The sequence below is a fragment of the Mycteria americana genome, chromosome 1, assembly GCF_035582795.1.
Source record: "Mycteria americana isolate JAX WOST 10 ecotype Jacksonville Zoo and Gardens chromosome 1, USCA_MyAme_1.0, whole genome shotgun sequence".
Classification (NCBI taxonomy): domain Eukaryota; kingdom Metazoa; phylum Chordata; class Aves; order Ciconiiformes; family Ciconiidae; genus Mycteria; species Mycteria americana.
In genome coordinates this window covers 191,057,847-191,083,746 of record NC_134365.1, presented here as the reverse complement: position 1 = coordinate 191,083,746, position 25,900 = coordinate 191,057,847, and the positions used below count along the sequence as shown (strand labels likewise).

At 41.6% G+C, this 25,900-nt stretch overlaps 2 protein-coding genes across 3 annotated transcripts; one reads left to right on the top strand and one right to left on the bottom strand.

Annotated features, from left to right (window-relative positions):
* The first annotated feature begins 1,361 nt into the window (after positions 1-1,361).
* MED4 (mediator complex subunit 4) lies at positions 1,362-10,496 on the top strand. Of its 2 annotated transcripts, XM_075489515.1 has the most exons (8): positions 1,362-1,540; positions 3,887-3,953; positions 4,302-4,472; positions 4,843-4,900; positions 5,858-5,944; positions 6,705-6,836; positions 9,717-9,934; positions 10,080-10,496. In XM_075489515.1, exons 1-7 carry the CDS (start codon positions 1,452-1,454, stop codon positions 9,887-9,889), a joined length of 777 nt encoding a protein of 258 aa, XP_075345630.1. In that variant the 5' UTR covers positions 1,362-1,451; the 3' UTR covers positions 9,890-9,934; positions 10,080-10,496. The 2 variants fall into 2 exon arrangements, with proteins under 2 accessions (XP_075345630.1, XP_075345620.1); XM_075489505.1 differs by having other exon boundaries at positions 9,717-10,496.
* Positions 10,497-12,431: 1,935 nt separating this feature from the next.
* NUDT15 (nudix hydrolase 15) lies at positions 12,432-15,771 on the bottom strand. The gene is made up of 3 exons (XM_075497568.1): positions 15,245-15,771; positions 14,919-15,109; positions 12,432-14,530 (listed from the first exon to the last, which is right to left on the bottom strand). The coding sequence occupies exons 1-3, from the start codon at positions 15,769-15,771 to the stop codon at positions 14,385-14,387; spliced, it is 864 nt and encodes a 287-aa protein (XP_075353683.1). The 3' UTR covers positions 12,432-14,384.
* Between the last annotated feature and the right edge of the window lie 10,129 nt (positions 15,772-25,900).

Genomic DNA, 25,900 nt, shown 5'->3' with positions numbered 1-25,900 from the left:
ATTTTAAATAACTCCTGTTGGCAGTTATCTTCTCAGGGTTGCCAAATCTCAGTGCTTTATCACAAATCTCATAATGCTGAATTGCTTATTTAAACCACAATTCAAAGAATCACTGACTAATGAGTTTCTTGCCTTTTTTTTTTTTTTTTAATAAGTGTAAATTTCTCAGGGACATAGTTATTGCAGAAGGTAAAAAGATAATCAGAGTAAGTACCATAAGAGTCAGGGATGTTATCGTTCATCTAGTGCTTTCTCTAATCAGGAGAGAAGAGAATCGCTGTTTGCTGGCAGGTTTTGCAGCTGCCTGCTGACAGCAGAAGGACATGGGGTCGGGGGACTCCCTGCTCTTCTGTGGAAGTGCTTGCCCCGGTTATAAACCCTGGCCTAGATTAGCTTTCACTCCGTGCTCCCTCATCTGCCTTCCACCCCGGCTTCTCTTTCAGTCTCTTCACATTACTGAAAGTTTCACGAATATAAAAAATTCCCCTGGCTTTGCTGTGACCCCACCCAGAGCTAGAGGCTTATTTACAGCACCAGCCCATATACAGCAACATTTAAAAAAAAAAACCCAATATTTTTTAATTATAGCTCGACTGCTGGCAGGGCCAGGGTCAGGATTTGCATGTTACCTGCCCTGATCATCGTGTGCAGACCTCTATAGGGGATGCAAAGCTGCCCTGAGCCTCCAGGGAGAGAGAAGTCTGCACAGGCAGCATGGGCAGGTCAGGCAGGACACTGCCAGGTCCTGTCACCTGCGGGACAGCCAGCCCGGTTAAAAGGAGCTCTTGGCTCTGTCTGATTTACAGCTCGGGTTTTTGTTACATTTTCAGTATCAGCCACTTAACTTTCTTCAGCCATTAGGAAAGCAACATTTCTTCGTCCATCTGAGAGAAAGCGCCTAGAGGCTTTTCGGACATCAGGACCCTCAGACAGCGAGTTCAGAAAGTTAAGACGTAATTCGGTCGCAAGCCCTTTCTCTGCCGTTTGTCTTCTGTGTCTTTAGCGTACATCTGAGTCTCATTTAGAGGCTCTTCCGTGGAAATCCGGGGACTGGAAATGCATTCAAGAGAGCAACAAGCGCAGATCCTTGTGTAACAACCCGGCTCCAGGAGCGGGCGTTCACTAACGCGCATCTGGCCTCGCCGAGGCAGATGTGACCTCCGCTCCCCTCCCACCCACGGCTCTCCGCGCCGAGCACCGCTCATCTCCCCGGGCGGCCCAGCCCTTCCTGCCCCGGCCCCTCAGCGCCTCACGGCAGCCGTTACCCCTCGGCCCGCACGGGGGGAGGGGGAGGAACCGCCCTCCTGGCTGCCGGGCCGCCCTGCGCATGCGCCCGCCGCCGGGCCGCTGCAGCTCGCCCCTCCGCCGCCGGGGGCGCTGCCGGCCGCCCGCGCGGGCCTGGCGCCGCCGGCGGGAGGGGGTTTTCGCTCGGGTCCGCGCCCGGGATCGTGATGGCGGCAGCGACCGGGGGAGGTGGGGAGCGGAGCAGCACCCGGGACCGGCTCCTGGCGGCGCTGGAGGATCTCGAGCTCCTGGCCAGGTACCGCGCTCTGCCCCCCGCGCCCGGTGCCCGGATGGGACGGCCGCAGGCGGCGGCGGGGCGCCGGGGGTGGGGAGAGGGTGCTCGGCGCTGTACGTGCGCGGAGCCTCCGACGGGGGCGGCGAGAGGAGCGGGTCCCCCTGGGGCTGGGCTGAGAGGGGAGCGGCCTGACCCGACCCGACCCCTCGCTGGGCTGCGGGGCGGGAGGAGGGCCCGGCTCGGCTCGGCCTGGCCCGGCCCGGGTACAGGCGTTTTCCTGCTCCCCTGCCGTCCCCAGGCCGGCTCCGGCGGGAGAGGGGTCGGTGCTGCCCCGGGGAGTTGGCCTGGTCCTGCGCTCTGCTCCACAGCTCTCATCCGAGTAGCAAAGCATCGGCGGTGCCTTATTTCCTATTTTCAAAGCAGAAGGAGAGCTTCCTTATTCTTCCACTTGCCTTTCTTCCTTGGTTGACACCTGCATTTCCTGTGAAACGCACACAAACACACACACCGATTTTAGGCTTTTTATTATTCACTAAACATTATGTTTAAGTCAGAAGTTTGTAGATGGTGTTGCATGACTTAAGCTGTTCTGGTTACTGCCTGTATTAGTGTTACACTCACTCAAAGTAGGCTGCAGAGCTCGTCTTTGGAGTGGTATAAATGCTCAGATACTTAGTGCCTTGCTCTTGAGGCTGGACCGATAACCCTCGTCCAAGTTGTCCACCATGTTGTGGAGGTACAGCTGGCAGTGCAGTTAAACTGGTTCCTAATTATTTTCCTCCTCTCGAGGAGAACAGGAGCTTAGGAAAACTTTTTCAGGGGGAATAATCCATACTATCTATGTGGCTGGCTTACTCTGTATGATTACCACTGGTAGGACAAGCAAAATATATTGGTCAGTTGCTCTTGTTGTTTCTGGTTAGGTTTTATTTTGAGTTTTAGATTTTGTTGTGACATATGGGTTGCTGGAGAACATGTGTTTTTGGAAAAAAAAAGACTTTAAACATTTTTTTTTTTTTTTTTTAAATCTTGGGACTAATATTCTACCATAATGAATCCCAGAACAACCATCAGCAGTGTTTAGTGAATCTTCCTGTTGATCAGCAAAGTGTTGCAGCACTGTGGAGCTAGGCCTTTCACAATACTGGTTTGGTGGTAGGGGCAAAAGTTAAGCAACATGTCTAATCTGTAGCCCTTGCATAGTGTTGAATCTGCATCTGTGTGTTATCTGGCTAACACAGGACAGAATTACAACCCTCCATGACATTAGCCTTGATGGTGGTAGTTGACCTACTTACAACAGATTTTATTTGCTACTGCTCAGTGTTGGTCATGTATAATAAAGCTTTAGTGGTAATGACAAGTTTGTTCTCTTATTGTTTTAAATTATTTTAATGTTCAGGAGTGACCAAGAGACATAGACCAATATGCTAGTTAGAGCTTTACTGGTGAGGGGCTTTTCCAGACATTTTGAAAAGTACCTGTTTTCAGTTTAAGGTTCTGGCCCCACTGCTGTAGTAGTCTTACATCCCACTTGAGCTGCTTGCACTGGACCAAGCAAAGAATCAGTATTGTTCCAAGGACAGTGTCTTCAGATAGACAGTTACTCATGTGTAGCATTGAACTGCCATCCATAGTCTTAGAAGCCAAATAAGTTTGTTGAATTTACAGAAAATTCCTTTTTGCATCATGAGTCCCTTCTGAGGTTCTTGATGGCTTTTCAGAATGGTGGCAAAATAAATGGGGACCTGGAAGCATAATCAAAAGGTGTATTTGAGAAGCACTTCTAACCTAGCACCAGAATATTATTAGTTTTTTGGTATTTGTGTGTGTTTGATATACCATTGTGGAAATACTTGTTATAAAAGTAGTTTCACAACAGACTCTTTAGGTGTTTGAAAGTGTAGACTTAATTGCTCTAAACCCAAGTGTGAAACTTGCTCTGGGAAAAAGTGGAGGAAAAGTAGAGAAGTAAAATAGTGAAGAGAATTTTAATACCCTCTTGCAACAAACAAAGGCAGTAGAAGTGGGATATGAATGCATTTCATTGTGCTGTTTCTTCTCTCAGCTTCTGCTTATGTCTTATGTAGTTCAGCAGGAACTTAACACATTTCATGAGTACAAATACACATGAGCACTTCATGAGCTCAAAGAACAAAGAAGAAAACGTTCTCCAATCGTGAGACTATTCACAGAATTACTCTTAGTTGAGAAATCCCTGCCAACACTGCACTATAAAACTATAAAATACTCAATTCCATGAATACTTTTGTAATGATATCAGTATGCTGACAATTTTGGGATGACTTGATGTGATTTACAAATAATGCCCTAGAAAATGGTGCAAACACAGAGTTTTCCTTTCAGGGAACTAATTGAAATTTTGGCAATTTCAAGAAACCAGAAACTTCCACAACCAGGAGAGGAGAGCCAGGTAAGCTGACTTTCTAAACTGTATTTCTTTGGGTAAGCACAATGCTTTACTTCTAAGTTTTTCCTTTTTTTCTTTCTTTCTCCCTTTGTCCTTGCCTATACTCAGGCTAATGGTGATGATGAGGTTTTGGCCCCACTACAAAGGCATTCTTGGTCCTCATGTTGTTTGTTTGTTCATTTGTTGCATGTTTCATAGGCTGTTTCTGCAAACAGAGGAAGAAATTTTGTTTCATTTTTCATGCAAACAGAAATACTCCTATGGATGTCAGTTGCTCTTCTATGCGGCACGATTGAGGGTGTGTTGTTACTCTAGCTAAATTAAAAGTTCTACAAAACTCTTGTTCAATAGATCCTGGAACTGCTGATTCAGAGAGATGGAGAGTTTCAAGAGCTAATGAAGTTGGCAGTTGATCAGGGGAAAATCCATCATGAAATGCAGCTTTTAGAAAAGGTGGTAGAAAAGAGGGATAATGATATTCAGCAGCTGCAGAAACAACTAAAAGAAGCAGAGCACATACTGGTAAGTTCATAATGATGTGTTTGCTTTTGAGCATCTACTTGTGAAAAAGGTGGTTCTGGAGAAAGTGGTGTTGTGTTAGTTTGAGAAGATTTAAATATTTAAAACTTCATAAGAGCTTAGTGGTTTGGGTTTTTTTCCAGTAGTCAAATGCTGTTTAGTTATCATGGTATTCAGTTTTGTTTTATAATGCTAATTTTCTTCCCAACCTACTTTACTTCTGTGTATTTTGAAAATGTTCACTGAATAGTTTCTCTCTTAAAATGCAATTAAATGCAAGGGTTTATTCACAGAGCCAACTTTATGTAGAAGTTTACAAAGTAAAGATGCATTGAAGGTTTGATTTAGTTTGGGGTTTTTTTTTTACAACTAGGCAACAGCTGTTTATCAAGCAAAGGAAAAGCTGAAATCAATTGAAAAGGCAAGAAAAGGTGAGTATCCCTGATTGTACATACTACATAAATGTAGTTGTAAAGAAAGTTGCTAGTGATCTCAAGGTTATTTTTTTTTTTTTAATTCTACTGTCACAGGTTTTGGATGCTTTGTGTGTAAACAGATTTCAATTTCATTATGAACCTATAACTATTTCCTCAGAATAAAGGCAGGAATGAATTACTTTTTGTGGCAAATATATTTTTAATATTAAACTTAAATTCAAATGTCTCAACGCTCTTCTTAGACTGATAATACTATATCTGATTACCCAAGTGTCTCACCAAATTGCCTCACTAGGTCTACTGAGGAAAGGGAGAGAATGTTTGTGTGCATGTGTGTTGTATTTGAAAGACTGACTAGCTGGTGATACTGGTTTGTGTTTGTAGCAATTCCTGCTACTCTGTGGCACTTACCAAGCTAAACTGACTGTGGGTTTTTTTGGGGGGGGCATTTTCTTGGTAGTTTTTTTACAGTGCCTTTTATCATTTTGTTATACCTCTTTCATCTATAAAATCAGGGAATTTCATAAAGTTTCTATTGCTGTAATACAGGTACATATTTAGAAGGACAGCTACATGTGTGCTTTACAATTACTAAGCAAACAAAAAAAATTCTTTACTACAGAAAATTCCGTAATAAAGCAGGTGCTGAAGTTGTCTTACAAATTGTGCTTGTCAAGTACACTGCTTAAGAGATTGGTTTGTGTTTTTCACAAGGTTGAAGAACTGCTGACACTGAAGGTGTACTGAACTCACGGTTGTAAAATCAGTTCACTGCGAAGCTTGTCCTTGCACAATCTAAGAATCCTCTCAGCAGTCACTGCATTTGAAGCATGCTCTTAATGTTTGACAAAATGACATTCCTAATATTTTTGATATTAGTGTCCAATATTTTGAAATAATTGAATGATGCAATCTCTTGAGAATATAGTAACTTTCCTTTCCTTTTTCCAGGTGCCATTTCCTCTGAAGAAATAATTAAATACGCCCACAGGATCAGTGCTAGCAATGCTGTTTGTGCCCCTCTGACATGGGTACCAGGTAACTGTCACGTTTATGACAATAGATTTTTTTTTTTTAAGTATATAATAAAGCATGGGCAGTATCTGCTCTTATAATACTTTTATATAGTGGAAAACACTGCAGTTTATTAGAGTAACATTGTTTTCAGCTGTTATATCTAATATTTTCAAGAAAAATGGATATCCGAAGTCCTGTAGACTACGTACATCTTCAAAAGGCTATGAAACTGCATGCTTCCATTACTGACTGGCCTCCTCTGCTCTCCTTTGTTTTCTTTTTTCCCCTGAATGTTGGCCCCAGTTATAAGTTAGAACCAAGTATGCTAAAGACTTTTCCATGTGCTTGGTTGTGTTCCCTCCTGCCCCTTAATAATATTCTTTACAGAGGATGTTAGTAATCAGTGGAGTCAGAAGCAGGGTTTTCATTATGTCACGTTTCAATTTTGGGAACTATCCTCCTTGTCCAAAATGAGAATGTGTTTTTTCCAATTCCTCTCCTTGCTGTTTAGCTGTGAAGTAGCAGGGAGAGCAAAGAGATCTTCTAAACATGTTTGGGTTTTTTTTAATGTGCTTTTTCTGCCAAGTTTGAATGAATGAAGAAAGTCTAAGTGAAAGAGACAGACTTGGATTTTAACAAAACAGATGTGATGCTCATTGCTGATCCAAACAATCACAGTATGGGGTTTTTTTGGTCAGGAAACTAGGCACTGAAGAAAAAGTTAATGTCTGCAAGACAATTGTTAAATATTTTAAAACTACCCTTTTTTTTTTTTTAAAAGGGGACCCACGTAGGCCATATCCTACAGATCTGGAAATGAGGAGTGGTCTCTTGGGTCAGATGAACAACCCATCCACCAATGGAGTTAATGGACACTTACCAGGGGATGCCCTTGCAGCAGGCAGACTGCCAGGTAAGAGAAACTCAGTTTTGTTTTGCTTTTCTTTATTATTTATACAGTCATAGCAATTATATGTTTCCCTTAGCAGAGGCAAATCAGAGCTAAAATAATGAAAATTATGCTAGTTCCCTAGCAGTGAAGATCTAGTAAATAAAGTTAACAATTAGAAATTGCATAATTTTATTTCATGCTAAATCATACTGCAGACACTACAACTAAGTCAATATAAACAAAACTCAGTTACCCTTCAATTCACTTAGTTTAAATTGCTGTAGATTAAGTGATATCAAATCATATTAAAATGAAGCATTTTCAAAGCAAACTTTTCTTAGTAGTGATGACAAAGTATGGAATTGTGAAAGCTGTATTCAGAAGAAAAGGGGTGTATTGTCATCCCCTACTTTCCTTTAAGTCTGCGCTCTATATAGCAAGACTGTTTGCTTAGAAGTTCTGGATTGAAAAGACATTGCAAAGGACAGCTGGTGAGGTAGTACCTTGAGTATAGGAATTGAGCTTTAATCCCTTAATTGCTTAGTGAAATGGCCACTTCCACTGACTTTAGTGGGATTCATTCATTCATGCTAAAATATTTAGCAGTAACTTACAGTAACGGAATCAAGAATTCAGTGGTTCTGTACCTGTGCAGCATTAATCTACCATGGTTGTACTAAATTGTGGAAAAATTCTTAGTTTGGATTCATAGATCTGTAACAGTTCTTACCTGTCTGTTAAGCCACTTGCAGGTGTTACAGAAAGCTTGTTTTCAAAAATTGTACTGAATATATTAAAAAAAACCTGTGTCGTGACTCCGTCGGAGAAATAGCAAACTTGGATTTTGTGTTTCCAATCATCTATCTAATCCTCTTGTCATCTCTTAGGAAGTGGCTTAAAGTTCTGCATCATCTCACTTTCTAAACCTCTGGCCTTGGATAAAATGGGTCAGTGAGCTGAATAGGAGTGGGACGCTGACATCTGTCCACAGCAACCCACCTGTGCTGAGCATGGGCCCATGTATCTTTTCTGTTCTCTTAAAATATGGTTAGAGGAGATGTTAAGCTTGTGTATTCCTCATGGAGTGGTTTTAGAAGAGCCCATTCTGGCTGGCTCCTCTGCCTTAGGGGATTCAAACTCGTTCCTTTTACTTTTGAGTGCTGTCTCTGTAAGAACTGAAAGCCCACTCTTCAGGACTTTTACTTGAGAAGCTGGAAAATGTGGGATTTAAACTCCTCAAAGTTGTTAATTGAATCTGGGTCTTCTATGTCAGGGGAAATCCTCTAATTACTAGACTGCAGGTAAGAGGGAAACACCAAAAGTTCATTTAAAAGAAAGTAGGGGCTGGCCCGGCATTTTGTGTAGGGAACTTGAATCTGTTGGTGTGTGGAGGCATGTCCTGAGAATGCTAATTATGGGATCTAGTCCTTTTAGAGACTTCTGCAGAGAGATGTCCAGTTATTGAGTCCTTAACTGAGTCTGCAAGCCAGCTGCTGGGCTGCTTGGTAGCCTCAAAACTTTGAGGCTGCTTAGCACATACATTCAACCTGGTTTAATAGTGGACTGGTTCCAGCATTGAAGCATGGCCACAGGATGTAAGACACTGGCTTACATTCTCAGCTGGTTTGAATAAAGTTGGTTAACTTCACCACAGCAGAGATGAGACCACCTGGTACTATTGTTGGTCTTCCTAAGGTGGGCACAGAACTGGCACTAAGACTGCATTATGTCCTCGTGTCTGCTGGTGGGTCGGATTTCTGCAGCTAGGTAATGCATCTGGTATTAGGGGACTGTGGCTGTAGTTCATATGTGGAATCTCAGGTGTCTGCAGACTTAAAGATCAGAAGCTACAATGCGTGAGGAGTCTGTGTGCTTCTGAGTGAGGCAGCATCTGAGTGAGAGTAAGTCTGCCATATATATGACCCCCTGCTTAGACAGTGCCCTCTTTTTCTGTACTCGAAGTCCCATGTGGGTGGGCTTTTGTTCACTTCTGACTCTGCCTAATTATTTTTAATTCTTGGTATAAGTGGGAGATAGCTGGTTTCTTCTGTGGGATAGACTTAGCTGCAGTGCCTGGTAATACGTGGAGAACTGAAGCACAGCAGTAGGAGCATAAATTAAAAGGAAAGGAGCAGAAATGGCATATAGATGTGTATTGCAGCTTTGAAATTGGAGCCATTTTGGGGGCGAGGAAGGGAGAGACTAGAAAGTGTTGTGGGGGGAGGGCAGGTTGGTAGGGAGTACAGTATGGGATGGCTTTGGAAGTAGGAGTAGAAGCGAAGAAAGAGTGAGAGCTGAGAGAAGTCAGAGGCAACTGAGGCTGGCCTGGCTGGGGCACAGAGATGAGCACATTCCCACCTCTCAAGTATTTCTGTGGCCCTGGTTTTGTAGTAGTACACTCTTCTCCTTTGCACTTGATGCACCATGTTTGCTGTTGGAAAAACGATAACCAAGGTGTTTCAGCCAAATTTGGTTAAAACCTTTTACTCTGAATTTCTGTGGTCTACCTTAAGTAAGTTTTTTTTTTTCATCTATTTTTGCATACTGACAGAGGGTGACCGTTTTCATTACTGCCAATGGTTGTGAATGTTAAGTGAGTTCAAACTGTGCTTTGAAGATGAAAAGTGCTGTATGAATATGTACTGTTTTGAAGTGGAGTGATGAGAGATCAAGAGCCACCTACATAAATGGGCCTCTCTGGCAGAGTAGGCTTTTACAGTGATAGAATGGCTCCATCATGATATGTTTCCCAGCTGTTACTGGAGGGTTTCATCTGTCCAAAATTCAGGAAGGATTTTAAGATTTGTTTTAATTTTAAATTGGAGTTCTGGTTGAGCTGTCTTGTTGAATTTGTTGATATAAAAAGCTGATAGTTTTATTGATTATGCCCCTTTTTTCCAGATGTGCTTGCTCCTCAGTATCCTTGGCAGTCAAGTGATATGTCAATGAACATGCTACCTCCTAATCATAGTAATGACTTCATGTTGGAGCCTCCAGGACACAATAAAGAGAATGAAGATGATGTAGAAGTTATGTCAACAGACTCCTCAAGCAGCAGCAGTGATTCAGACTAGGTACAAGAGGGACAGTATCCCTAGTAGACCTTTCCTGTGGTGAAGGTAGGTTGGATGCTGTTTGTCACAAACTGCAATACCCTTTTGTTACGCTGGCGTCCCTGTGTAGGGAGAAGATAACAGCTGGCTCAGAAATAGGGTGACTAATTCAAAACCATGGACTTCAGAATTTTTTTTTTTTTCCCATTAGATGTTCAAGTAAAATGACTGGGAACTTTCTGCTGGAGGAGAGATGTCAAATTTCCAGTGATTATGTAAATGTGTGAATGTGGATGTTTGCAAGAGACATGGGCGTATATATATATATATATTTACTATACATTAGATGACAAAAGTTCCTGGGAAAAAAGGTGTAAGGGGAATCCCCTTGTATGTTTGTTAGTAACTTTACTCTTTTGATGATAGCCTTTTCTATGGCACAGAAATGAGGCATGAAATTTGTAATTTTAGTATCTTTTTTTGTTACTGCCTAAATCCATGTTCTTGACCATCTTGTGTGTGCCGAGAACAAAAATATGGCAATAAGGTGTAAAAAAAAAAAAAAAGTTTGTAATTATTGTAATATATAATGAATGATTTGTCATAAATAAACTCAGCTTTGATGTAACTTTGTTTCATTTTGCAAACTTGAATCTTAGATGAGTTATTGTGTAACTTCAATACTCAGCACATTTTATCCCGGTATGTGGTTGAATTCCGATTCAGTTTTAGAAGTTTGTACTCCATTTTCCCCTTTGCAAAATGCCAAGTCAGTATTGGAAGCAGGTGAGCAGTCAGGAACTGAATGTCTGTCCTTTTCAGCTGAGCTTCATAGGGTACACACAGAACTGGGCAGACCCTGAGGCAGTGATGTAGAGTGCCCATTTGCAAGACTTCACCAGTACTTTGGTTAAGCATCCTGGGACCCTTGAGATGACATGCTTTGGGGCATGCTGCAGGTTCAGCTCCTTTCAGTTCAAAGTGCTCACAGATTCTTTATTCTTGTCATCTATAATTTTTTCAGTTCTTTGAACCTGCTAATTTGTTTACTTCAGCAGTTGCATTTCCTGCCTCAGCTACAATGTTCTTTCATCTTTCCAAAGGCACTTCCCTTGGCTTTCCTTGTTGTTTTGCTTAAAGAGTCATTTTATGACAGCTACTTTTCTCTTTAGTTTTCTGATTTGGTCAGAGGGTTACTTATGTGAGCTGTTGCTCATGGCAGTTACAGGTTTCTGCCCTGCAACGAGGCTTCCTGAAGCACACATCACAATTCTCTCCACTTTTCCATTTTTGTAGATTCCTCACAGGAAGTATCTGATAAATCAGGTACTTCCTCATTTGCTCAGAGAATTTTTCACATATTGCTGTCAGTAATGCTGCCACATATGACCAACATATGTACAAATCCCATAAGGATCTAGAAATGAAAAGGACCTTTTCAGTCAGGTCCAATCACGTAATACGGGGCAGTGTTTTTTGTTTTAAAAGAGAAATGGGGAATTTGGTTTTGTCTCAGCTGTTCCTTTTGCAAGTATTTTCAGAGTTATTAAAACTTCACCTCTATTTTGCAGTCTAAAGTTATTAATATATATATTTTAACTTTTATTCAGTATCATCTTTTCTTCTTTAATTCATGTTAATCCCAATACACCTGGCCTCTTTCAATCATCCTAGTTAACCTTGCCTACCCCTGTTCTAGTTCACAGTTTTTTTTCTTAAACGTGATCAGAATCATACACAATATTGCAAAATGCAGTTTCTTAATGCTTTGTACCATGGGATTAGTATTTTCTTCCCTAAATGCCCCTCTCTCAACACATCTTATGACACAGTCACAGCTCACTAGTCTCTTTTGTCTTATAAATAAGGACATTCTTTTCTTGGAATGAAATACAAATAGAGATAATTAATAGTAATGAAAAGTGTAATGTACAGTCTGCCCAAAACTCTTACATGGCTCTGTCATGTGATTCACTAACTGAAATATTATGGGGGGGGTGTGATTGTTTCCAGACATAAATAAGAATGAACAGAAGCAATGACCACTTCTTTTTCTGGGTGGTTTGCTTGCTAGTCTGTTAAAGGATTAAATGGGACCAGTGTGTTACATCTAAGAGATGGGCAAGACGACAGCTCTGCCCACTGTTCATTTAGCATAAAATGAGACTCTGGGTATAAGATGCATCCTAATCAGTTTCTTTAAATCAGTGCTCCAAACTATATACTGTTCAGGAGTATTTTTCTCCATGCTGGATAACTATAATGCCATTTTAGGTGAATTCTGTCTAGTACAAGCAATTTAGCAAACCACAAAGTTTTAACTGCGTGTTCTGTTATTCAGTGGCTTAGATGTGTACATAATAGATTTGCCTGTTTAGCAAAAGTACCAAAAATCAAAGTAAACATAACAGTTGAAAGGACCAAGTCTTAGCAGCTAAAACCTACAGAGAATAAATTTTTTAGGGGGAGCAGGTGGGGGGGAAGTACAAATGCATGATACATACAAAACAAGTTATTTAAGTTAGGGATTGCTGACAGCTGATTGCAGTAATGCTCTGTAGTCATTTAATCAGTCCAATTAGAAAGGATACAGAAACCCTGACATATGGAGATACTGGTTGTGTCCTCATTTCAGTAACTACTTGTGTACTTACAACAGATAGAATGAATATAACCATTAACGGTAACAAAATATTTATTGCATGACAAACCATTTTACAGTGACCCCTGTTTTCCCATCAGGAGCTAGATGCCTTCTAAAATTTAAAATTGCACTAAATCATTTTAATCTTTTTTTTTTTTTCATTATTCTTTGGGACAGATGGGCAGGACATCTGTCAACTCTTCCTACAGCCTCTTTGGTGTCAGCTGAATGGAATAATTTTCAGTGTACATAAAGTTGCTTTCAGGAAGAAAATCTCCACTTTTGAATAGAAAAAATAAGCTTTCTACAAAGATACAGTAGTAAAGGAATTTTCAGTGATAGTTCCCATTTCAAAACTGCTTTATAACATTATCTTCTTTCTGCACTTCAGAGAAAGAATATCTGTCCTAAGGGAAGTTGCACATAGTTAATACTTCAAATTCTAAGCAGGAGGCTTGCGATCGTCAGTAGCATCCTTATACCTTGTCTGCTTCTCAGCAAAAAGAGCCATCTCCATTTAAGAAAATGTATGTGCAAAGTAAGGAGGAGCTTTAAACCATTCAGGCTCATTTCTTTTAAGAACTGACAAGTCAATTCATAATTTCAGACAATTTTAATCTTTCAGTATTGTGCTTATGTTTTATTCAAAAGAAATTAAAGGTACCTCAGAACATTTTGTACAATGGGTGTATCTAAAGGAAACAGACAAAAACTGTGTTTTAAAAGAATGCTGAAGAGAAAAAAAAAATGAGCCAATTAGTGATTTTTTTAAAAGTCATATCCTAAAATTAATTGCTGATCTATTAATGTCTAGAGCTGGAAAAGAATCAAATTTGGTTACAAATTCTAGAAAAATGAAAAATATAAACTCATTGGTTTTGGTATATATCTTTGTGTACTGTGATTTCATTCACTATCAATTCAATCATTTAGTCACATGAAACTGAAAATTAACAATTCTGTCAAATCCCAGTAGCCATATAGAATTACACCTATCTGTGCTGTTTAATACTGACAGCCCTCTTTTAGCCAAAAAGTATGACTGTCTGCCATAGAACTACACCTATAAATGAAATTAGTTTGGACAATGTTATTTGCACCAGCCTAGCAGACCACTGTAGGCACCTCTCCATTAAACTATTAAGAGTTTAATAACATGATCAGGAATTAAGATCAACTGCAGAGATCTGAAACACTTCTGCAGATAAATTCTAATGTAACTTAGGCTGCAAACAGAACTCTATAATGAAAGGGGGCAGCAAGAAGGGTCAGGGAATTTTCATTCCCTGCAACAAGCCACCACAACCTTTTCATGTTTATAATACTCTGATTTTCAAGTATATACTACTGTCTGCAGGAGAATGAGGCATTGTCTGTAAAATGTGACTTGTTCATGATAGTATCTTAACTGAAGCTATGAGACAAGGCTACGTTTAAAAATTGATCCAAGATTTATAATTACAGGAAAGCAGCATGACACAAAGTAGTTTTACATAGAAAGCAGACAGTGGTTTAAACAAACCAGCTTCTCTTGGGCCTGATGCTGCAACTGTTTCCAAGTGAGTAAGTGTCTCCGACTAGTTCTGACTTCCAAAGGGCTATTCATCTATACAAAGATTAACCAGATAAAACACTATGAGTTTTCTACAAAAGAAAACATTAATTGTTAACCACTGGAGCTAGAAATAGCTCTGGAATGACAGACAACTGTCATGTGAAATACGGTAAAAGCACTGAAACATTTGGCATCTTTTTGGCTTTGGGAAGGGTAATATTTTCACATGGGCAGAGTGAGCACGATAAATCTTTTTGTCTTTTACACCAAACAAGCAGGTCTGTCCTTTAGTTTGCTACATAACGTACAATTAGTTTTTACGCTAGTTGGTGACTTCCTGTGTACCCCTTTAGATGATCAAGCTCTTCTGTAAAAGGATTGTAACCTTGCTCTCTTAAACAGCGTAAGGCCCAGAACAGTTGATCTGCCGGAGGAAATTCGTCCCATTTAACCCATTCCCAACCTGTAGGGGAAAAAGAAAAAAAAAAGAAAAAGCCAGAGGATAAAATTAGTCATGTAGCAATTCTGCCCCTGCAAGTCTGGGTGGACTGTGCAGAAATTACCAACACAAGCTCAAGGTCTCTGTTGCATGCACAGTTATTTTAAATGTATGACTCCTCCCCTCAAGCCTTGGCCCTACTGGAAACGAGTGCCTCCTCAGATCCGCAGAATAAACGTACCTGTAGCCACGCCCTCACCCGGTTATGTCAAAGTGATGCGGTAATAAAGGGAAAAAGAAAATAAATTAAGCTAAAACGTGCTCGGACGGGTGCTTTGCTACAGCCGAGTAAGAGCACAGCCCTACTCGCCTCTTCCCCCCCCGCCCGCCGCCGCGCGCGCGCGCCCCTCACCCTCGTTCTTCTCGGGCTCGCGGTTGCGAGGCTCCGCCCCCGGCTCCGCCTCGCCCTTCATGAGGACGGTGACGTAGTGGTAGCGCGCGGCGGCGCACACCGAGTTGACGGCGGAGGCGAAGCGCACGTTGCGCAGTCGCAGTGCCGCCTCCTCCAGCGTCTCCCGCGCGGCGCACTCCGCCAGGCTCTCCCTGCGGGCGGGGGAAGGCGCGGCCGCCTCAGGAGAGAGGCGGGCCGGCCCGGGGCGGGCAGCCGGCTCTTCGCGCCGCCGGCGTGCGCGGCCCCGAGGGCCGCGGCGGGGGGGGGGGGGGGCTCGGGGCTCCTACCCGAACTCCAGGTGGCCTCCGGGGAGCTGGTAGGTGCCGGCCCCCACCGGGCCTCTCCTCTTGCCCAGGAGGACGCAGTTGGGGTGCGCGGGGCTGGTGACCACCACCCCCACGCCGATCCCGGGCCGCGGGGGCTGCGTCGTTTCACCCATGGCAGCCGTGGGCGCTCGGGGAGGCTCCGCTCCCCTCGGGCCGGGAGCGCGGCAACGGAGGGGGGGGCGGCTCCTCCAGTCAGGCGGCGACCTGGTTTTGGCAGGCCGCTGCCCGGGGAGCGGGGAGGGTTTCGGGAGGTGCGCAAGGTGCGCATGCGCCCTGGGGGCGAGGCCGCCGCCTCCTCCCTGCGGAGCCGCTGAGGGGAAGCCGCGGGCCTCGCCTCCGCCGGCTGCATCACCACGGGACGCTGGGCCCGGTGTTTGGCGGCTGGGCTCGGCGTCGCTGCCAGCAGTACGAGGGCAACAACTGTCACTTGTGAGGGAACCAGTGAGCTTCCCAGGCAGGCTCGCAAGAGGGAGAAATACTGCTCGCATGGCGAAATGGCTTTGCATTTTGTAGTTCTTTTCGGGGTTTTCTTGGCCTCTGAGTACAAAGGGACTAATGAGGTCACCCAGACTTGAAAATAAATATGTGCAAATGAGGGGCGCCTAAAAACAAGCAAACTAGTTAAAACTCCATTTCTTGGAGGTTAGGGTGCCAGTTGGTCTCTGACTGCAGACTTGTTCAGAATTTTAAGAAGTGGCCCCTTTTAGGTTAGCCCACAGTTCCTGCTGGGTGAAGAGTCTGAAGCGTCACTAAGAAATCATTAAAAAATAAACTACAACCTTAGCTAAGCAGAGATCCAGAGGCAGAATAACAGTTCCTGACTGATAAAGAAGAAATCAAACTTTCTGCTAGCAAATGTTTACCTTCATTTTCACAATTTTTTTAACTGTAGAAAGACAATGATGTAGAATATAAGGTACCAACTTTAATGTTCCTTATAAACAACTGCACTATTTGTCAGATTTTCCCTTTCCATCTACCAGCCTATTGATCACAACAGGGATATGAAGTATTATTCCTTTGCAGGACTTTCAAATACCTTTTTGGTAAAGTTTTGAAGTACTTGTATACAGATGTTTTTATTTATTTATGAAGGTCATAGGGCCAAATTGGCTGAAAATTAATCACTACATTTTGTGGGATTAGTTTTCTGGTGTTTAATTGCCTGAACTGGCTCAGTACAGCATCAGATGAGTCCCAGAGCTGGCATGAAGGAAATGTCAGAGGAGTGTATGGCTGTGTGCACTGGAAGCAAGGCTGTTTAGCTGTAGTGTCAGCCCACACCCTCAATTACTGACATTAATAAATAAAACAATAATAATCTTGGGCAAATTGCCAAACTAACTGACTTTTTTGTAAATCAAGCTTACTTGTTTATATCTGTCTTCCAGTACAGCTGGAGTACCTTAATATCCAGATTAAACATCAGTCAGCTATGTCACTTCTATATTTACAAATTAAGATTACAATGATCTTACAAAAATCTTGTCAAAGGCTTTTCCTCACCCACTAAGATCATTCTGGTCCAATATATCAAAACACCACAAGGCTGTTTACCTGAACAGTGAAAACATTCTACTTTCTGTGTACGCCATTTTTCTGTACTTTATACCAAACAGCATTTACAAACAAGTTCGAGGGTGATTCTACTCATACCTTTTTAAATACCAGAAAAATATTCATACAGTCATTGTGGTTGTCAGAATGGTAGCAGGATACAATTTCTTACAAATATTATATAAAGATAATTATGTAGAATAAAAAAACTTTCATATTTCTTATAAACAACTCTAATATTTGTTAATAGGCTAAGATTTTCCCTTTCTCTCTACCAGCCTATTCATCACAACAAAGACATGGAGTATTATTCCTTTACAGGACTTTAAAATAGCTTTTTTTGTAATGTTTTGAAATCTGCTTTTATACAGATGTTTGTTTCCATTTCTTCATCTTATGTTTGTGGTTGTTAACATGAAGAATACTGTGTGAAAATAAAACACATTTTGTTGACTGAATCTGTTCTAATTGGTTTCTCTTCAGGATTTATTTTGGATGTGGGCATGCACTCAGAGGTTTTACACGTATCGTGAAGTAAATATAGGCCAGTATTTCGGAGGGTGATGGTGAACAGATACCCACTGAAGAAAAGAGATGAGAACAAGCAAAGAATGAGAAAGTAAAAATGCATCTTCTACTACAGTAGTATGTTGAAAAGCTTGCAAGGCTATGATTTATGTGCTCTTGTAAACTTGTTTATTAATATTTCATCTGACAAAGTGCTTCTGTGACATAAACAGCTAAAAGTGTATTTAAACCAGCATGCATTCAGGCTGCTATTGAAAGAGAGGAACCTACTTCTCAGGACCAAGCACTTGTTCCTCAGGCTAGCGCTGTTACTGAAGTGGGTGTGCAGTGAACTGGATGAGTGAACTGATCTGGCTCAAAAAAAAAATTTTTTTTAAATGAATTTGTTTTCTAGCATGCTGTGGGCAGCACAGGGAGGGGATAGGACAGAGTTAGGTCAGATTACACATAGCATGAAGCCACACCCAAATCAGCAAACTGGGAAAAAGATTATTTTTTCAGCAGGATGGTTTCCCTGATAGGATTTACAGCTGAGGTACATGAGTGATGGAGTTGGCACAAGGGAGGCAGCGAGTGTGAGCAGCTGGGGACAAGAATGATGGCACTAACCATGTTAGTGACAAGCCAGATTTATGTCACATTAAAATGACTACGCAGCCGTTCCTTAAGAAGAACACACATAGAGAAACCAGGTCAGAAAAGCACACAGTGTACAAAAGCTGCTTGAAAAGCAGCTACACAATCAGAAAACATCCATCTTTCTGAGAATCTCATGCATGTGGTTCCCTGGCTGTGGAATTTATTACATATTCACGTTTGCTTGGCAGAAGTATGAACTGGAAGATGTAAGGATTATGTTTAAATATTTTACATTGCAAAGCTGGCATTCAGAAGCTGGGTGGAATGTGACAGCAGTGCATGGCATCAAAGTCCTGCCAGCAGGCTGACTGAAACATGAGCTTGAAAGATGTATGGATTTTCACTCGCATTCAAGCAGCTGGTTGTTACCCTGAACCCTACTACTGAAAATTTAAAATTTAACATTGTTAACTGTTTCTTCACTTGTATTTTAGCAGAAGTACTTCCATGACACCTCATGCTTCCACTAAATTGCCAAGTCTTGGAATAAATCATCCCTTGCTGTAATGTTACAGCTTGATAGAAATTAATACCAGAAATTGGAACATGTATGAGACATTGTTTTTATGTTGAAACATAAATAAGCTCTGATCACAAGTATATAATAAAATCCTGTGAATTTTTTTTTAAAGGAAATCAGTAATCTTCTGTTGCAATTTTAGTTGGATGGAAAGTGCATTTCTACCATTATGTATTATTGGGCAGAGAGCTGAGCCTCACCTAATGAAGCAGTGCCAGAACTACCTTGATGTCGGAGCTGAAGTGAGTCTCCTGGAGACTGACTTGTCTCCGCTAGTGCAGAGTGTTGGGGTGAGAGTGGCAGAGCACTGGAGAAGGTTGCTTGGAGAGGCTATGGCACCTCCATCCTTGGAGAGGCTGAAAACCCGGCTGGACACAGCCCCGAGTGACCTGCTGGAAGCTGCACTGCATTGAGCAAGGGGTGGCATGAGGGGAAGAGGAGGGCTTGGAGCAGATGGCCTTCAGAGACCCCTTCCAACCTAAACTGTTCTATGATTCTATTCTGGCAGCCAGTAAGATTTCTGCTTAAAAAACTCATGTACCTAGTATTTGCAAAAACACAGAAATTTGTTAAAAGGTCTGCACCTTTTGGTTTAAATAATGATTTTACTTTGTAATTTCATGGAAGCAAGTAGCTCCTAACTCTGATATAAGAAGCTACACTTACTTGAAGACCATTCATCTCCTTAAAGCCAATAAAAGATGACAAAGCTTTGGCCTGGGTCTGTTAAGAGGCCTGGGTCTGTTAAGTCCTTTGGGATCCCCAGGGACATACAGTGCTACAGAAATATGAACACGTGTGGATGATTTTTATTTCTTGTGGAGATACCAGGTCTAGTTGAAGTTGCTTAGTAGTTTCTAATTCCTTGGGTTTAGTTTTTGCAAGTTTACTAAACTAAGCCATAAATATTAATCCCATAAATTTCTAGCATATCATCTTTGTGCATCAACTTTTGGGGGTCATTTCAGCAAAGCCAATTCAGTTATTTCTAGGAGATACATTGGGGAAATATAATTTGGGTTTGGGGAAAAAAAAAGCCTTTCAGGAGGAAAAAGACACTCAATGGTCAAAGGATGAAAATCTATTCAAGTTAGTGTCAGTAAATCTCTGTGCCATTCGTGCACAAAGCTTTTTAAAGGCTTGCTGTTAGTACCTGAGTATTGCACCTCACATGGCATATTCCAGTCCCTTCAGCTTAAATTTACCCACTTACTTTTCCTTGAGATGCTGTCGGTTAGAACTGGGAAGTAGTTTTGCCTCACAGCTGAGAAATCGGGACTATCTGCCCTTGTCACATTCAGTATCAGCAAGTGAGTTAAGTTACCAGAAATGAGTGTTCAGTCAAAAACTGTGCACATAGTCAATAAAGCTGAGACATGATCCAATGAGCTGTCATCCGCTGCCTCTGAGATGCGGTGATTGCAAGAGAGCATCTAGTCTCCATGTTTCTGGGTGAAAATCCTGGCCTTTTTGCCACAGTAGGATTCTGCATGCTCACTGCTAAGACAGGAGCTCTTGTCCCCTGTCTCTGCTGGGCTGTTTTATTATTACTCAGCTTTAGTTTCGTCATGTGCCAGAGTCTTTTCCATGAGGATGGCGAGCCTGCTTTATGCAGCCGTGGTTCTGCACTGACCATGTAAATATAGCTACAGCACCACTCCAGCTATGCCACTTTTAATTAGCAAAGGTGGTAATTAGGAGAGGTTGATAATCTACAGCTTCCTCCTTCTATGGGGATAATATAATTCCATGACTGATATTTTTCCTTTTTTTCTCCTTGAGCTTGCTATCTTAAAAACATATGAAATTGCACTAAAGATACACATTATACTAATAAGGGTACAAAGCTTTACACTTGAAAGCGCCAACGCAAGTTTTACCTGCACATTTAATTTGTTGGGGTTTTTTTATATGTCAGTCCAAATGTAAAGAGCAGCTGCTTTAGACAGAACAAGGAGAGAAACTGAATGCAATTTTTTTGGGTTGCCTTTTCCATTTAGATTCAGTCACTCACTTGTCCTGATTCAACAGGAATAAATGCTGCCATGCTTATAAGCAGAGTCTTGCATGGAGTTGGTAGCTCTATCTCCTACCAGGATATTGTGCAATAAGTGCTTTGGAGATTTTAGATAAAACAGGATTCTCCACTAGAGTCTGGTTCTACAACAGTAAAACAGACTTTGCTCTTTGCTCTCACATAACTTAAGAGAACTCAGATTCTTGCAAGATATGTCTGAATATTTTATATATTCCTATCAGTACTTGCATAAAACATCACAGAATAGCTGACAGGAGTTATTTTCTATTCAGTAGCTTGTCATGCGATTTGTTAAGCCAAGAGGCGCTACCATGCAAGTGCACCTACCAAGACAAATGTGTCGTCTTTTCATCCCTAAATCCACTCTTTTCTTCGCCTTATACATATGTGGCAAACAACAATTCTTGTGATCTTTAGATCTGCTTTAGTTTGCTTTCTTGTAATTTGAGATTGTTTCATTTAATTTCCTTGATATTAGTTCTCTGCAATTGCAAATATGCCTTCATATTGATAATTAATATTAACTGCTTGTCAAATAATTTTTTCCCCTTCAGTTTATAACAGATTTGATATTTGGTATGTCTCCATCTAGAATTTCCTGAAGTCCACAAAATGCATTTTAATAGTAATAAAGAAAAAGGAAAGAAGACGGGTGAGAAAACAGCTTTTGCTCCAACTCTTTATAAAAACCCCAACACTAGGAAGTAATACCTTTATTTTTTAGTACTTGTGCAGGTCCTCTGTGATAATGTCTTGCACTGATTCTTACCTGCAAATAGCCAGTTTACTTTAGCATGAGCAATAAGCAGTTGAATGTTGACCCTGAGCTATGTACCTCTGATCTGATTTCCAAAGCTTAGATAGGATTCAGACCTAAAGATGTTGTCAGTGCATTACGATGATAAAGACCAGCTTCATGGTTCAGTGCTGCAACGCTTATCCAAATTTCACTGCAGGAGAAGAAATGAACTTGATCTGGCTGCCTGAACTTATTGGGAAGTGGAGGAAAAGAACGACGGGTTGATGTGGCACGGTCATTGGTTAGGTCCCATGTGGCCTGACTTCCTTTCCAGGCTTTGCCTCTAAACTTGATCTCTTCCTTTTCCATGGCTGTCAAATAGTATACTGCTAGAGAAATTATTTGTTAGGAAATCTGCGGATAAAAAGTAGGCAAGGGTTCACAGTATCCCTAGTGTGCCACTGGCCTGTCTGTCAGAGTAATTAGTGATTTGATGAAGTGACTAACAAAGCAATGAAGAGTTGTTGCGAATGAGTGATTTAGATCACTTTAAAAAAAATCAATGTCAAAGGTATTAGCAAAAGTGCTTTTAATATGATGTTGTAAAAGTGCGACTTGACAAAGTTCAATGGCAAGGTTCATTCTACTAATTACTGCATGGAAGAAACATACAAAGGAAAATTGGGTTACACTCAAGTTAAAATGATTCACAGAGAGACTGAGGATACAAAAGGGTTCCGAGGAGCCTCCCGTTGAGTCACGAGGTTCAGAGTAGACCCCCTTGCTTTCTAAACTCCTGATGGAGCTTAGGTGCGGCTGGGTCCAGTCTTAGTCTCAGACTTGGACAACGGTTTATGTCTAAGGGATCACATATGCAAAATTTATCAATTCAGCATGCAATCAAAGTTACCAAGACAAAATCAAAGTTACCATACTACAAGGTTATGCGTGATATCGGTTGCTTACCAAACATCTGCCGTTGGTAAAAGGTCTCTCTGCCTCGAGGAGCAACCTTGAGAGGTGTCCCAGCTCAAGGGGAGATCACCGCCATGCAGCCACGCTGCCTTGCAGGGAGAGCTTAAAGAAGGCTCACTTAGGCTGTCATATTTTTAGGATAAAGTGGTTGGCTCATAGTCAAATTACATGCGATAGGAGAGATATGCATGAGGCTCCTTGTACCCACAACTTACTTTGTTCCTTGATAAATGAGTCGTGGAAAAGCCAACTGCTATTCATGCACAATCGGTGTTCCAAGCTCATATGCATCAATGTTCTCTGTGCCACTCGGCTTCTTTGTGGGTTCTCAGAGAACGGATCGGGACCAGAGGAGTTCTTGGCCCGGCCATGGCTCAGGCCTTTACCTCCTTTGGACCCTGTACCAAACTACTGCTGGTTTGGTTAAGAGGTTGAGTGCATCCATCACAAGAATACTGAGAAAGAAAAGAAGTAAAGACTGCTCACCTCCAGCTGAAATACTGGAATTTCCACAAACGGTCTCTCTACTTAAGAAAGGATCCCCAAATAATAGAAGGGAAATTTTGCAGAAGTTAGCATACTTTACCTTTGCCTATGCCCTGCCCTTACCCTTACTATAAATTTATGATCTGCATCATTCCCCACAATCCTGGCTTCACATTAAACTCCAGTGTTTTTTCATTACCTTTTCATATCAGAATTTATGAGACCTATGAGATTTTCTACATTGCGTAGTACCTTATCATAGAACAGAAAATCCTTGCTTTTAATATTGTACTTCAGAAAGGGCCTAGCTGAGCAAAAAAAAAAAGGTTGATTCCTGTAACCCTCATTGACTGTCATGAACTCCTGTACCTTTTTAATACCAGAATATTCTTTTTTCATATCAGTGATGGAATTATCATTCATATCTGGTTCCATTAAGAGCACTCTTTGTCATCAAGATGTGCTGTCAGCCCAGAAGTGGTCACTGTCTTCACAACGATTCAGAGAATAATGGTGTGCACATGCAAGAGCAATAGGACAAATTAGAGCTGTACTGTGATGAGAGAGTTTTACTATCTTCATTGCTTGTTAATTATTTCTTTGCTGTTTACAGACAAGACTGAGTCATCAGAATGAGTGTAGGTGGTGACACAACTCTGTTTTATTTGTAGCTCTGCCATTAACATTTTAAGTGACCTTGGGCAATTCATATTCTGTCAAAGATGGATTGTGCTCCAGCTTCTATGAAATTTATGGGAGTGTTCAATCCCAGGGCAGACTGAGACAGAAGAATATAAAAGTGTCCATTAGCTCAGGACAAAAGTCCATCTAGGACAGTACCTGGTGGTCCAGAGTGGATGTCTGGAATATAATAGGCAACAAATCATGACAGGGCTTTTGACTACTCTTCTACAGCCATCTGTGGCTCAATGACTTCTCAAGGCAGAGGTAGGTTCTGTGTATTTACTAACCCTCTTCTCGTTTCTCTTCTTTAAACCTACCAAGACTCCTCCTGAGCCCATGTAAACTTCCGTCATTTGCAGCATCCATGGCAAAGTCTTCCACAGCTGAGCTACATGAAGAATCACTTTTGCAAGCAAAATCCTTTTGCTTACATTGAACCTTTCACCTACCAGCCTTCCTGGTGTTCCCCAGTTCTTGTATTGGGAGAGATGGTGAGCTGGTACTTAATGTTCATACTGTCCCCTGTAGAAAACTGCACCTATCCAGACCTGAGACTGCGTACAAATGCCTGTTGCAAGGACAGGTGAAGGTATCAGAATCCTTGCAGGAGAGATACTGGAGCACCTTCAGGGAAGGACCCTGGGTTGCCTTTTCTGTATGAGTCACTGGAAGAACAGATGGAATAACCTGCTCATATTGCAAATGGGTGCAGTGAATAGTTTCATGTTATTAGATGCTCCTGAGGGTCCCCTTAGCAACCTGCAGTTTGTCCAGAGTCAACCTTGATGGTACTCCTGCAGACAAGCAATGCAGAGAGCATTCACTGGCTGTGAGATATGCTATGTAAAGTAATGTAGACACCACTAAAGAATTAAAAAGCTTATTCTGACTTCAGCAAGAAGTATCACCATTTTAAACTTCAAATAGGAAAGAATATATATCTAGAATTTTCTGGAGATTTAGCAAAACATATGAATATCTATCAGAATCCTACAGTACATTCTCCCTTCCTTACACAGTCTTCGCAAGTGTGGGTCAGGTATTGAACCAGTCTGAGCCGATGCAAACCTGAATTACTTTAACTGGACTCACTAGGAATTTGCCTGGTTGTAGCCAAGATAATTTCCTCTTTTCCTCTTTCTCTAAGAAAGCAAAGAAAAGGTGAACATGTCATTTCCAAGAACTGATGTTTTTAAGGTTTGAGTGGTGTTAACTCCCGACAACCTTGTACTGACAGTCTGAGCCGGACGGTGGCACTGGTGATCAGACAGAAAGCAGACAGAAATTCATGTGTTTTTACAATGAATCCCAGTTAGATCAGTTCTCATAGCTGACAAGGAAATCAGACAATACAACATCCAAATAATTAAAGCTCTCCATACAGCTGTTTATCAGACTATAGACAATGGCAGCAGCTGCCACAATCTTTCTAGAAGTCCTTCAATATTGCAAGACCATGTAACATTTCTTGTTTTGATGTATAAGATAAAAATCTTCATCTTAAAACTGGAAGAAGTCTCCCATAGTAAGAAGAAGAATATAGAATAGTAATTGTACTCTGAATGTCTTGTTACTCTTTGCAAAGGCAAGAATGAATTCTAAACCCGGAGAGATTTGTCCAACTTTCTTGTAGTAGCAAGCAACTGAGTGACGATGTAAGCCCAGTTTCCTGACCTGCAGCCAGTACTGGTCTCTGAACAGTAGCTTTGGGCTTTTCAGCTCAAGGTTTTAAGTTTTGCCAAGCTTCATTACATCGCCTTTGTAAACTTTGTTGCATACCCTTTCTTCCCCTTTCCAGGGGGGATGTAATTTTGGAGAGTCTCACGGAGTTGTGAGATTTCCTGAAGTTTGTATGTGGAAATGACATACAAGTACTGTCCTGTGACGGAGCCACAGGCAGGCCTAGTGACTAGCAAAGAGCCACTGTGTGTACAGAGGAGAGGTAATTTGGTGGAGAAAGAGCACAGAATTTAAGTGCCCTTTTTTTTTTTTCTTTTTCCCCTTGGCAGAGGGAAGTCTTTTATCAGCGGTGGCTGAAAATTTTGGACAGTCTATCAAAATTTTGCAGCTGCTTTACAGGTTCAGTGACATGTACTCCTACCTTGCATGTCTGAACATCAGAGGTGCAGATCTAGCACTCTGCTGAGCTCACTGCAATGCTAACAGGTGACATTAACACTATACGCAGACAGCAGAGGACCAGAAGTGAAATAACTGAACCATGGTTACTCTGTCTTTTGCAATACTCTCCCAAGGAGAAGCTATGATAGTGCACTTTCAGTTTCAGAACAAAATAATGCAACTTGTCCGGTTATTGGATAATTCCAGTTACAAAACTCATGAGAATCACAGCTCCGGCATGGCTATCCTTCAGATCAGATCTAGCTTTGACATCCATGATGTACGAAAATAACTGCATTTTTCCTTACTATTGGTAGAAGACATTTCCCA